Source organism: Coloeus monedula (assembly GCF_965178545.1).
Source record: "Coloeus monedula genome assembly, chromosome: 2".
Taxonomy (NCBI): domain Eukaryota; kingdom Metazoa; phylum Chordata; class Aves; order Passeriformes; family Corvidae; genus Coloeus; species Coloeus monedula.
Window position 1 is genome coordinate 112,914,525 of NC_138782.1, and position 12,414 is coordinate 112,926,938.

The 12,414-nt window shown below is 42.6% G+C and overlaps 1 protein-coding gene across 1 annotated transcript in view; it reads left to right on the forward strand.

Moving 5' to 3' along the window:
* KLHL29 (kelch like family member 29) overlaps positions 1–12,414 on the forward strand; it is a gene marked incomplete at its 3' end in the record, with an annotated part of 389,918 nt that overhangs the window by 334,864 nt on the left and 42,640 nt on the right. Inside the window, exons 7-8 of the mRNA XM_082277061.1 lie at positions 1,120–1,319; positions 7,850–8,109. Of these exons, the coding sequence (XP_082133187.1) occupies positions 1,120–1,319; positions 7,850–8,109 (460 nt within the window). The remainder of the gene's footprint in view (positions 1–1,119; positions 1,320–7,849; positions 8,110–12,414) is intronic.

Below are 12,414 nucleotides of genomic sequence, written 5' to 3' on the forward strand. Positions count from 1 at the left end.
CATTAAAAGAGTTTATTTTCTTACTCCAACAGATTTCCCCTCCCCTCCTTGATGTTACCAAATTTATCATCACTTTTGTCTTTCAGGTGTAACCTGTGTTTAGTGTTGCAGACACATCAGCCATGCATTAAGAACTGGGCCCTTACTTTAATTCAGTATTACTTTCTTTTTGTCCAATAATTTCACAAGCACTAATGCACACTTCAAATGCAGGAGATACTTTGATCCCCAAATTGTTCAGCACTTCATGCAGGAAAAACCGTAGGCCACAGTCATGAAACTCCTAGAGGATGGCTGCTGGCTTCCTGTGGCAGAGCTGGTTGTTGTTTTCCCCCCTCTCCCTTCTTTGCTCTAACCATTTTGTCTGTCTAGCTTGTCTTGTATTCAGTTTTCAAAGCAATTGCCATGAAGGGCTTCCTTTTTTTAGTGCCTAAAAGGGAACAATAGATTTTTAGAATAAGCATATATTATATTATATATGGCCATCTGTATACCACAGATATCGAATTGATCCTATCTATAATTTAATATAACATACTGAGAAGTTCAGGCTAAATAGGAATTTGTATTTTTTTATTACTATTTTTTAATGAAAAGGTCTTTAAATGTATCCTTAAGTGCACATGACATCTAAAATTATTCCAGTGCTGGATTCTTGAAAAAGTGGATGACCTTTTCTCTTGAAATTGGAGAGTGGTTTTTCCTTCACGGTTATATTATTCACAGAATATGACATGTTAACCAAGATGTTAAAATGTATTGTTTCCCTTTGAAAGCTAAGCCCATTCCTCATTTTCATTAATGTTGGATCACTCATTTTCCTTTTTCTTTTTTTTCCTTTCTTTTCCTTTCCTTTTCTTTTGCAACTGTTTTTGCATGAAAATGCAAAGTAGCAATAAACAGATTTTTTGTAAGACTTGCTTTAAGACTCTTCTCTTTCAGATCCAGTTAAAGTTTTTAAGTTCAGTTATTTTAAATTCATATTCTTCAGTTCCGTAAACAAAAATAATGGAGAAATGTAATGAGGTGCAAAGCGATTTTCTAGCCCTCACTAATCAATAAAAGCCAATAAAATGGGGATGGTGTAATGTCCATAATTTAATTGTCTGCTGTTACCAGGTCACCACGAGACAGCAGCAGAAGCGGGGAGAAGCTGGAATTGGCCATGTCCAACCTCACTGCGGATGTCCTGGAGTTACTCCTGGAGTTTGTTTATACAGGTTCTTTGATAATAGATTCAGCCAATGCAAAAACCCTACTGGAAGCTGCCAGCAAGTTCCAGTTTCATACTTTCTGTAAAGTCTGCGTTTCATTTCTAGGTAAGAATCACTGCATCTAGTGAGGCTTTAAGATCTTGTGTTAATGTTTGTAAACCTTTGAACAATTCTTAAAAGACAAGGAAGAAACCCAAGATGAAACAGAGTAAAATAAAGTAAAGCACCATTAATTTGATTTATGGTTTGATTTTCAAATGCTGATGTGATGGCCAGTGGAAAATGGTCTAGAGAAGTGTAGCCTGTTGCTTGAGTGGCAACAGCTTTCATATCTTGGATAACCTATTTTGTTGAATCTTGTTCTATACTTGCAATCTTGATGACATTTTGTTTCCCAGAGGATATACCTGCATAGATACCAGGCTGTAACACACAGGTTGCTTATAACTGTGACAGCATATTTGGGGTTCTACACCAGGCCAGCTTGGTCATACACCAAAAAGAGTTTGGAGGTGGGCTCCAATGGATGAAGAACTCCTGCAAATCTGCAAAAAAATTAAGGACTGCATTGCAATATCTGCAATTTTCTTGCATTTGTGAGAAAGTCCTTTACATGTCTAGTGTTCCAGGTTCAATGTTCATGGGGTTTGTTACTGCATACAGAGCTATGCCCTGATGTCATCACAAAGGTGGGTGGAAGGAAAGGTTGCTGTGCCCAGCCCTGGTGACTCCCATGCCCTGTGTGCATGGGGAGCATTTGTCTCAGTGAGGGCCTACAGAGCAACATCTTCATCAGTGCCTTGGTCCATCCTCTCGTGGCTATGAGAACTCCATTCTTCTTGCCAGAAGCACCGTATCATCCTGCTCCTTTCACTTTCCCTCTGCTTTCCAGCAGGGAGTATTTCAAAACAGTCCAAGATTTCCAGCTCAGGTAAGCTTTACTGGCCTGAACTGGAATCAGACAGACCAGGCACAGCAGAAGAGGAGCCAGAACTGGAGCTCAGCTGAAACACACTGGTTCAAATTCCTGTCTGTACCACAAGCCACTCCTTCACTGTCATAGCTGTAATATCAGTTTATGAGACAGTAATAATTTTAAAATTATTAACACAAATATATTTTAAAAAAAAATTGATCTTGATATTATATGAGTTACTTCCCAGGTATAAGTACCAGATAACCTTTTTTTGACATCTGATTTCTGCTTGGGCTTCCTCAACTCCCAGCTTGGTGAGGGAGACATCATTTCCTCTGAAGCCCAGATGAGCTGTTCTTCCTGGGAAGTTCTCATTTAAAATTGACATCTACTATTACAGAACGTGGAAGACGAGAGTTTACAAAATGTTGCACTCAAAAAACAAGAACAACAAAAAACCCTCAAATGAGTCCAGTTTACTGCCGTGTTAATTTTCAGTGCTAAGCCAGCCTGCTGGCAAGATGAGTGGTGTGACTAGGCTGGTACAATGCAGGCATCAGTAAAGAATCTCTGGCATTGTATTCTTTCCAACTCTTTATATGCCCCTTATTTCAAAGTCTGTTCTCAAATGGGTGGGTACTGGTGATGTGAAATTTATGCTTTGCAATCCTACCGTATAAACTGTGCAATTTGAATGAGGCTTTGGCTCTGGTGTTGCTTGCTCCCAGCTTCCCTTCACCACCTTTTTACAGTGATTAGAACTTGCAGCCTTTCCAGAAACACAGGATGTTTTTAAGTTGTGCTATCACTGAAGATTCAGCCACAAAACCAAAATACACTTATTTCATTGTATCAGTGTGAGAGTTCTCTTTTCTGATAGTTAATATTTTAATTCAGTGAACCATATTATGATATGAAATAGTAGAGTTGGTTATAAGTTCAGTGATATATGGAGAGTCACTGGAACTTTGTATTCTCATTTGGAGAATTCACAGAGTGTAATTGCTTATTTTTATTTATAACTGTGACTCGATTACACTACAGAGACAGCAGAGTATTTGCCATCTGAAAAGTTTAGGGAAAAGCATTTTGTCTTCTCTGTGGCTGTGTTTTTATTTTTCACCTCAGCTACCTCTGCTCTACTCAAAGCAAAAATACGGTAAAAATCAGGGGTTTTTTTCCTGCAGCGTTTCTGGAGGGTTCACCAGTATAAACAGTGAATCTTTGCCATCAGTGGCCATGTCAAAATAGGGAGAGAAGGGAAGTTCAAAGTAAAAGCCCCAAATTATTAAGTCTGTTCAGCATAGCACAGCACAATCTCAGATGAAGTTCAGATCATCCTTTTTCAGCCAGGAAGATCCAGGAGGGTCCTGTCTGGTTGATGTCCAAACAGCTTTTGTGTCCCTATCCTGGTCCTCTCAGCAGCCTTGGGCAGAGGCACCCCAAATGTTCTTGTACTTTCTGGTGAAAAGATGTAGCAAAATGTGTCAGGAAAGTAGTTTCATTTCAATGGGAGACTTCTTAACCAGCTCTCCTGGGATAATTATAGCCATGTTCTCTCTCTTCCCCACATGCTGTCTCCTCGGCTTTTGTCTAGACCGTGAGAAATGGCAACAGTTTTCTGCTGACTGATGCAACGATGGTCACAGGTTCATGCAGGCACCATATGATAACTGGGCAAATGTTTTCAAACTGGTCAGGATATCATAGGTATTTCCTCCACCCATATGGCTGAAGACTTGAGCCTTTTTTTCTTCTTTTTTTCCATATTTGTTTTACACTATCATCACAGTCATGGCTTGAATTGGGTTTCACACACCACCAGTGTCATGGTTTCAGCCCATGGTGCACGGACACCCATTATAGGAGGAAAATACTCTGAGCTTGTACTCAGCCTGCTGCTGATAAAGTAAAAGTATTCATCCTTAAGCCTAAAGAAGTTGGTGGAACCTGGTAGTTTCATGGAACAGAATAGGAAAGAGCAGGAGCTCTGAATTTTCTTAGTCTCCTGAGCAAAGAGCACAAAATCAATTTGGAAAGAGCATTAGAGGCAGCAGTGAGAAAAACTGAACAATGGACCAGTGATAAGACCTGCATGAGTAGGCACCTGAGAAAAGAAGAGGCGTTTATGGTCCTTATGAATTCAAGAGAAAGTATTATGGGCAATTCTTTTTTTCATCCAAGGTGGAGCATTTTGAGCCAGCTGGAGAACTGCACTGCCCAGCACTGGAGAAACTATAATATATAAACTTCATATAAACTATGTATAAACTTAAACTATACCTGGAGATAGGAGAAAGGAAGAAGACTCTCACAGGGGAAGGGAAATCTTTCGGACAATTCATTAGACAATGAATGCATCCAAAAGTCTTCGACCTATCTCCCATCTTCACATGCATTTTGACACTAGTAGGAATACCTGAGGAGTAAGTTTCTCATCAGAATGTACACAGAGTACCACAGGGAAGTACACGTTTTGTGCTATTTTTGGTGATATCCAATTCATCATCTAGAAAGCCTCTCTAAGTGAAAATACAGTGCTTAATGCACACAGAGGGAGTGTACAACCACCACTGAGCTTCGACCATACTGTTACCACAATCTCACTGAGTAATCCTTCCTGCATACCATTTATCTCTGGCTTTATCTCAAGTCTCCCCACTCCCAGAAGTGCAGTTGGAGCAGTCTGCCTGGCTGACTGTCTCCTGATGATGCTACACACAGGATCCTGTTCCAAAGTCACATCTAACACAGTGGAAAGTACCAGCTGCTGATTGCATTATTGTAACACACATAGCAACAAATATGCTATCCAGCACTGTCTCAAACCAGTGAGAACCTACAAGATTACATCTGATATCCTTAAAGTCCTCTCATGAGTCTGTTAAAAACTGCTCTTGAGCATTGGGAATAGCTTAGCAGTCAGCACTTGTGTTCTGAATGGAGGCAAGGTGAAACTTCACAAAAATGTGTTGTTTACAAGCCCAGTGTCACTGTGGCAAAACAACAATTACTGTAAACATGCCAGTGTCCAAAGGAACTCAGCTCAGGAACACATGGAACAGAATTGGTCCTTAGCTGTGTTTTTCATGCCAGCATTGAGAAGTACCCCTGGACTGCAGTCATTTGGGATGAGCTATGTTGTATAGCAGAAGTCTATGTCTAAGTAGTTATATAGGCTCCCTTTATAGTCAGTGAGGAGTAACAGGCATTGGTAATGCAGGGTTCTGCTCATCCTGAAGTCGTCATCCAAAATATTACCAGATTAATCCAGATTACCAGATTGCTACTTGGAATTGTTTGTTTGTTGGTGTGCAGGGATATTAATGTGAATGCAGAGTTGCACCACAGACAGCTGAAGCCAAGAGACATATGTCTTGCCCCCAAATTTTGAGTCAGAGATGAAAAATGGAGGCATGAGGTGGTGTTTTCATGTTCATAGGATAAAGATCTTCCATATCTATTATAGCTGTTGTCCCCAGGTCTGTCTTGCTCACCTGCAATGAATCCCTCTAGTTCACATGCCAGCCCTCATCTTAAACAGATGTTGCTGTGCCACCTTGCTGTGATGCTCATCACATAGAAGTGAAGTGCAGAGAAGTGTGTTGCCAGCCTCCTGCACATTCCCTAGTCCCACATCCCACATCTCCCTGGGACCCCTCTCCAGAGGGCCTCACAATAATTCCTGAACCAGACAGGAACATCAGTGGAATTTGCCACGGAGGGGTTTCTCAGGGAAGAGAAGGGAGTAAAGCTCCAAGGCCCAACATGGACCTGCTTGGACCAGTGTACCAGGCTGCATCAGTCTAGCAGTGTTGTTAGAGGTAAAGAAACCTGGCCAGACCTGAAGAAATCAGTTGTGAGCAGTGTTTTTTCTGCCCCACACCACAGGCTCAGCTGGAAATGGTATGGGGATGTCTCCTGATAGAGGCAAACCCAGTCCTCTGAAGAGAAAGACTCTTGAAAGTTTTTACCATCATATGCTGCTTAATGAGTCAAAATTGATTATTCCCTTCATTATTAACCCTGTGAGGATAAGGTGGAACAGTGGCAGATTGTCCTTTGACTTTAGAGTTTGCCAAGAGATGATGAGAGTTTTGGGCTCTGTTAGATGATTATTTTATTCCCAGCTGTATGTACACCATGAAACTGTGCCAGCAGACAGAAGCAAGGAACCTGGAAGAGGTTTTTGGTCTTTTGGGGGTTTCTTGTGGTGGTTTGTTTTTGTTTTTGTTTTTTGTTTTTTTTAAGAAAAGAATTTGGTAGTTTTGGGCTTCACAGCTATCAGTTTACAACCTGTCTGTGGGCAGTCTATGAGTGACAAAATCTACTGACAGCAAAGTGTCGCTGCTGCAGTCAGCTTGAGGAAATGGGCTCCTTGGGGTCAGTACAATCAACCGATGCAAAATGAGATAACCTAGTTTTGAGACTTGAATCTGTAAAAGAAAATAAGAAGAGTTGGGAGAGGAAGAAAGCAAAACAAACCCACAACACTCCTAATCTCATGTCAGGTTTGAAAAAAAAAAAAAAAGAAAAAGGTGGTTCATAATCCCATTTTATTAAAAGCCACATATAGGTTGTGTTCAGGTTTTCAATCTGATGAAGGCACAAGCTGGTTGTAGGGAAGAATCCCTGAGCATTTCCAGCAGAAGCAATATGATGAGGGTTTTGTTTGAAGAGATATGGGGCTATTGCAAATTCCTGTCCAGTGCTCTGTCATAGTGCCAAATGTGATAGACTTCTCTGACAGCACAGGAGCCTGCCACTGGCACCGATGCCTTTGTGATCTATTGCAGTCTCTCTCTCATTATTTTTTTTTTTAGTCCTATATGTTAAAAGAATATATTCTTCTTATTAGTAGTAGCTTGTTTAACAAAAGCTGCGAAGAATCTGAGAGTTCCTCTTATAAATGTCTAAAATTGGTGGGCTTTTCTTCAAAATAGCTGGAAAGGAAAAAAGTACAGTCAAATGTATGGTGCAGCACACTTCTAACACACAGCTACACACTGTGCTGCTGCTTCTGTTTGCTGGGAAGGAGATAATGCTGTCTCCTCTGTGCATGATTTTCTTTGAAACCCACTACACAACGTTTAACAGAAGGCGTTAGTATAATCTGTGTTTTGCATAAGGGATGTCATCACATTCAGCAGCAACAAAGTTCCTTTGAAAAAATAAGAGGGAGGAGGATTTTTTTCTTTTTTTTTTCTTTTTTTTTTCTTGAAGTAGCTTAGTAGCTGAACAGGGCAAAAACTATCATAAAATGACTGCAGCATTCTCAGAAATGTCCTTAGTGCTGTTTGCATTTACTCATAAGTGTCTGCACTGGCGTTTACATCCTTGCTGTTCCTTAAAGCAACATTGTAGGCGGTAGGAACAGCGGCAGTCTCTTGGCTGGGTTCCCATCCCTTGGGAAGCCCCAGATACTGTTATGTCAGTAGGTTTCCCCAGTGCTTTGTGGAGGCTTACACAAAAAGCAGACTCAGAAAGTGCATTTCTCTCTCCATCCCCAACTTACTTGTTGGGCAGACTTTGATTTTTTGTACTTCAAACCCCAATTCCAAATTAACCCAGGGTGCTGCTTCTAGTTAACTCCCTGAAATTAATTAGGGTTGGAGGTTTGTCTGTGACACTTATTTTTCTCATGATCTCAGAACAAATGTGAATCTTGCTTTTAATAATTCTCAATTGCCTTTTTTTGTTTGGTTTTTTCCCTTTTTAGAAAAACAGCTGACTGCTAGCAACTGCTTAGGAATATTAGCCATGGCTGAAGCCATGCAGTGCACTGAACTATACAACATGGCCAAAGCTTATGCCCTGCAAATTTTCCCAGAGGTGGCAAACCAAGAAGAGATCCTTAATATCTCAAAAGATGACTTCATTTCCTACATGTCCAATGACAGCCTGAACACCAAAGCAGAGGAGCTAGTATATGAAACAGTGATAAAGTGGATTAAGAAGGACGCCGCAATCAGAGCTCAGGTAAAAATAATCTCAGCAGCCTCACTCTGCTCCCCTTCCATGAATGCCTCTTTTAGAATAGAAACCATCTCCATGCAATTTTAAACATACGGGTGTGTGGGAGATGCGATGGGCAGTTCAGATAAAAAAAAGACAAAAGGAATGCAGGCTATGCACAAAATGTATGTAATTTCAAAATCTGATCCCTGTATCTGATCATTTAGAATGAAAATCTCATTTGTGACATGCACGGTACAAAGCTGGGGTCTCCAGTTGTTGACTGCAGGCTCCATCAGAGATAAATTGGGAAGAATTACAGTTGTGTGAGATGCTGCTTTAAGGGGATGCATTTTAGTAACAGCAGGAAATAAAAAATCTGTCAGAAAATGTGTATTTCTTTTGATGCCACATACTGAATGATATAACTCCAGTTCATAAAATAAAGATTCTGTATCTTTATTGGCTGCTTAGATAATGCCTTGGTTTTTATATATTTATTCGAGTTAGCCTTTCCTCAACCATATGAGCTATGCAGTCTGCTCTTGCCTAAAGAAACTGAGTCTGTAACTTTGCCTGGCACTGTCTCCAGATAAGCTGGAAGCAATGACTGTTTGGAGGCTGCTGATTGTCCTTGGGACCAGAAGTCATCCCTGGTGATACCTAAAAACCTGCTACTTGCCTTGAGTCAACTCTGTGGTCTGAACCCCAAACCTCTCCATTTGGAGGCCAGTTCTCTGCACAGACCCCATAAGGAGAAAGTTGTTTTCCTCTGTCCCCTTCTTTGGAGGCCAGTTGTTTCTGTTGACCACCAGTCACAGTTTGGGCTGTTTTAAGGTGGACAGTTTATTATGGACCAGACTGGATCTCAGGGAGACACTTGGCAGCGTTGCTGATGCCATCCCACATCATGACAGTCTGTACCTTCTTGACTGAAATGTAAATGCAAGCACCTAAACATGCAGTGGGGTGTTAAATGCATCATTGGATATGATCCAGAGCAGCTGCACATCCACACCTTGCCTCCAAAGTGGGAGAAATAGGAATTCCTGCTCTCCCCAGGCTGCTGGATAAGGGCATTAAAGAGAGTGGGGTACTGCATGCCAGGCCAAGCCTTGCTGCCTGTGCTGCTCCACCAGTTGAGCCCCTGGTCCCTGCCAGACCCTGCAGCCCCCAAGGCCTTGCTCCTGCCCTGTGTGCCCAGGAGATGTGGCTCAGCAGGACAAGCCTGGGGACCACCCCACGTTCTGACCACCTCCTCCATGTGCCAGCAGTGCCACTTGGCATTGCCCAATGTTATTATTGCCTAAAACATTCACACAGTATCATGGATTTACTGAAGTGCACCCCTTTTTGGCTCTCACTGGCCTTGAAAAACACAGTTTCACTGAGTCTTTCCCTGAGTGCTTGAAATTTGATGTCTCTGTGCCATTCTGAACTTAGCACCACCTCGGGGACTATTCCCAGGGGCTGGAGTTCGGGAACCTTGTGCCAGGAGCCTGCTTGCCTGGTGCCAGCAGAAGGTGTCACTCACCAGACTGTGTCAAAACTGTGATTTTAAATATTTCCTTCTGCATGCTGCTGAGGCAATGCTGGGAATTTTTTTTTTAAGTGGTGGTCTTTCTTGCTGCCACCACCACCATTCCCACCTCTCTTCCTTCCGTGTTGCAGTTGAGGTGCTTTTCTGGGTTTTTTTATTCCCAAGTTTCCTTCCCCTCTGTCCTGGTTTTGCAGTGCTTTTGTAGTTTATGATGGCAGTTTTATTTGCTTCTCCAGATTTCTCTGTGGTGCTTTGGTTTCATGCATTACTTTACAGGAGCTTTTAATTTTTAATTTGTGTTTATCCAGAGATAAGGGTTTTGAATAAGTTACTATTAAAGATAGCAAGAAGAAACTATTTTCCTGCCCAATTCTACCACTAAGCTAGTTTATTTAAATAGTAGCTCTCACTTTTCTTAGTACTCTGTGCACTGCTTGATCTATTATAAAGCTCTCAGTTAAACAGGTACTTATTTTTTAAAAGTAGGAGTTCACACTTGCAATGAAAAGTACCATCTTTACCATAATGAGTCTACATTTTCAGAGCCTGGGAACAAGTAGCTTCCATGGTGGATAGGAAGGAAGATAGACCTAAATAATCTTATTTCTAATGAAGACGATGATGAGTAAGAATTTGTGTATGGTGTGCAGCACGGCCCACCATGCCAAGAGCTGCCCAAGCTCCTGTGAGATGCATAGGCTGCTCAGAGCTTTGGAGAACTGGGCAGCTGAACACAGGATGAACCTTCCTGCAGGAGCTGTGCGTGGATATTTTTATTTTATTCAGAGTTTGGAGATAGGTTCTGTGAGCTGCCTTTAGACTCTTTGGGGTGGAGGACACCAGGACTGTTGGGGTCTCTTGGGAGGGTTGATGGATGCCGTGAATTGCAGCAGTCCCATCACTCCAGCTCTACTGCACTCCTCAGGTGACCCGGTCTGGTTTTATTTCTCTCTCCCAGAGGTAGTGCTGGCAGTTAAATCCTTCAGGGCATGGATTTCCAGAGCCCCCACTTAGTTCATGGTCTCTCCATCTCCCTTTACCTTGACAGTTCAGGCTCTACTGTCATGTTTTTATTTTCAATAGCTCCAATGGCAGGTGACCAAAATGCCTCTTTGGCAGCTTCTTCCAAGTCCTGCATTGGTGATTCTCCCAAAGGTGGAGGTCTGGCACAAACAGGGAAAGGTCTGTGCTCTTCATCTCACCTTCATGTCCGTCTTCGCTGGCAAAGCCTGGCAGGGGCTCTCTCAGCAGAGACATCCCCAAAGAGGAGTTTCTCTCTGAATCAGCACCCTCTGCCCCCAGGGCAGCTGCAGCTCTCCAGAACTCCTTGTGCTGTAATGGCTTTGTGTCACTCTGCAGTGCCTGAGGACAGTAAATCTCACCCCTTGTGTTCCCCTACTGCAGCCTCATGCCGTGCTCTTACAGCAACTTACCCATCACTGCCTCCCCTCCTGCCCGATCCCCTGCTGAAAGCCTCTGGGAAGGAGATTTTCAACAGATCCTCCTGTTTCCCTGGAAGGGCGTTGTTTGCTGTCTACCTGCTCTTCTCTGCCTTTCTAAAAGCTTTTCTTCGGGTGTCTGACTGTTTCTGCTTTTGTTAATTCTTTCCCCACCAGGCTGGAGGGCAGTGACAGGGAAGGAAGCAGGATTTTCTTGGAAGGCAAGTTGAAAAGCTGCACTCTGGCTGATGTTTAATTGTGCACATTGTGCTCATATGAGCAGTGCTCATAAAAGTGCTCTGTGGCATTACAAAAGACAGCACCTGAGCCTTGTTACAAAGAGAGAACAGCAGTGCTTTAAGGGTTGCTGATCATCTGCGTAAGACAAAGAGGCAGTTCAGAGAGTGACATGTTAAACCAGGATTTGGTAAATAATTGTATCCCCCTAGTGCATTGGAGCAGTGCTCAGCTCATAGGGTAACGTTTATGAAGCTGGTTTAGTGCTGCTGGTAGTGCAGTTTAAAACTGGTCTGACCAGAAGAAGCAGCCTGTGAGGTGAGGTCAGGACTAGCAGGTAATTTCCCGTGCCCCTGGACACAGAGCACCAGTTGTAGGAGTCTTGATTGCTGTCACTGAGTGCAGAGCCTTCATCTGACTGACACATCTGGGAAGGCTGAATCTACTCTTTTTTTCCTATTTATTTCTCTTCATGACTGATGGACGAGATTGTAGGGTTTATCCTAACAGTTATCCCCTTGATAAGCTCATTACAACTCCAGCAAACTCATGCAAAAAATATATTGTATAATGGAGGCTTTGCTGTCTGAAACCAGCAGTCTGAGCTGCCCAAACAAGGAAAGATTTCTGCCAGGCCCCATGCAGTCTTCACCTGAGCACATCCCCCAGCTCTATACATGGCCTTGGGCAGGTTGTTGCCCCCATTTCTTACACTATAAGCTGGAGGGAAGTGATGCCTCCCATGAGGGCTGTTGGGAAGATCCAGTGGATAACGAGCCGTACTGTCCACAGATACTGACAGCTGCTAAAGCTGCTCAGAGCTGCAGTCATGCCAGTGTCCACATGGGATGGGAAGGATGGCAAGTTGCTGGATGTATAGCAATTTGCTACCTGCCCAAAGCATAGACATACCAAAGCTCATTGGAAACATTCCCACTTTCTCTTCCAAGTCCAAAACTATATCTGTTTTCTCTGATATAAAAAAAACCTACTACCATGTTTATTAATGACAGAAAACCTGGGAAAACAAGAGTCCCTGTTGTATGAAGATTCCCTCTCACCCTGAGGAGGGACAAGACATGAGGAGAGAGCAAACATTTCAACAGGTTGCCC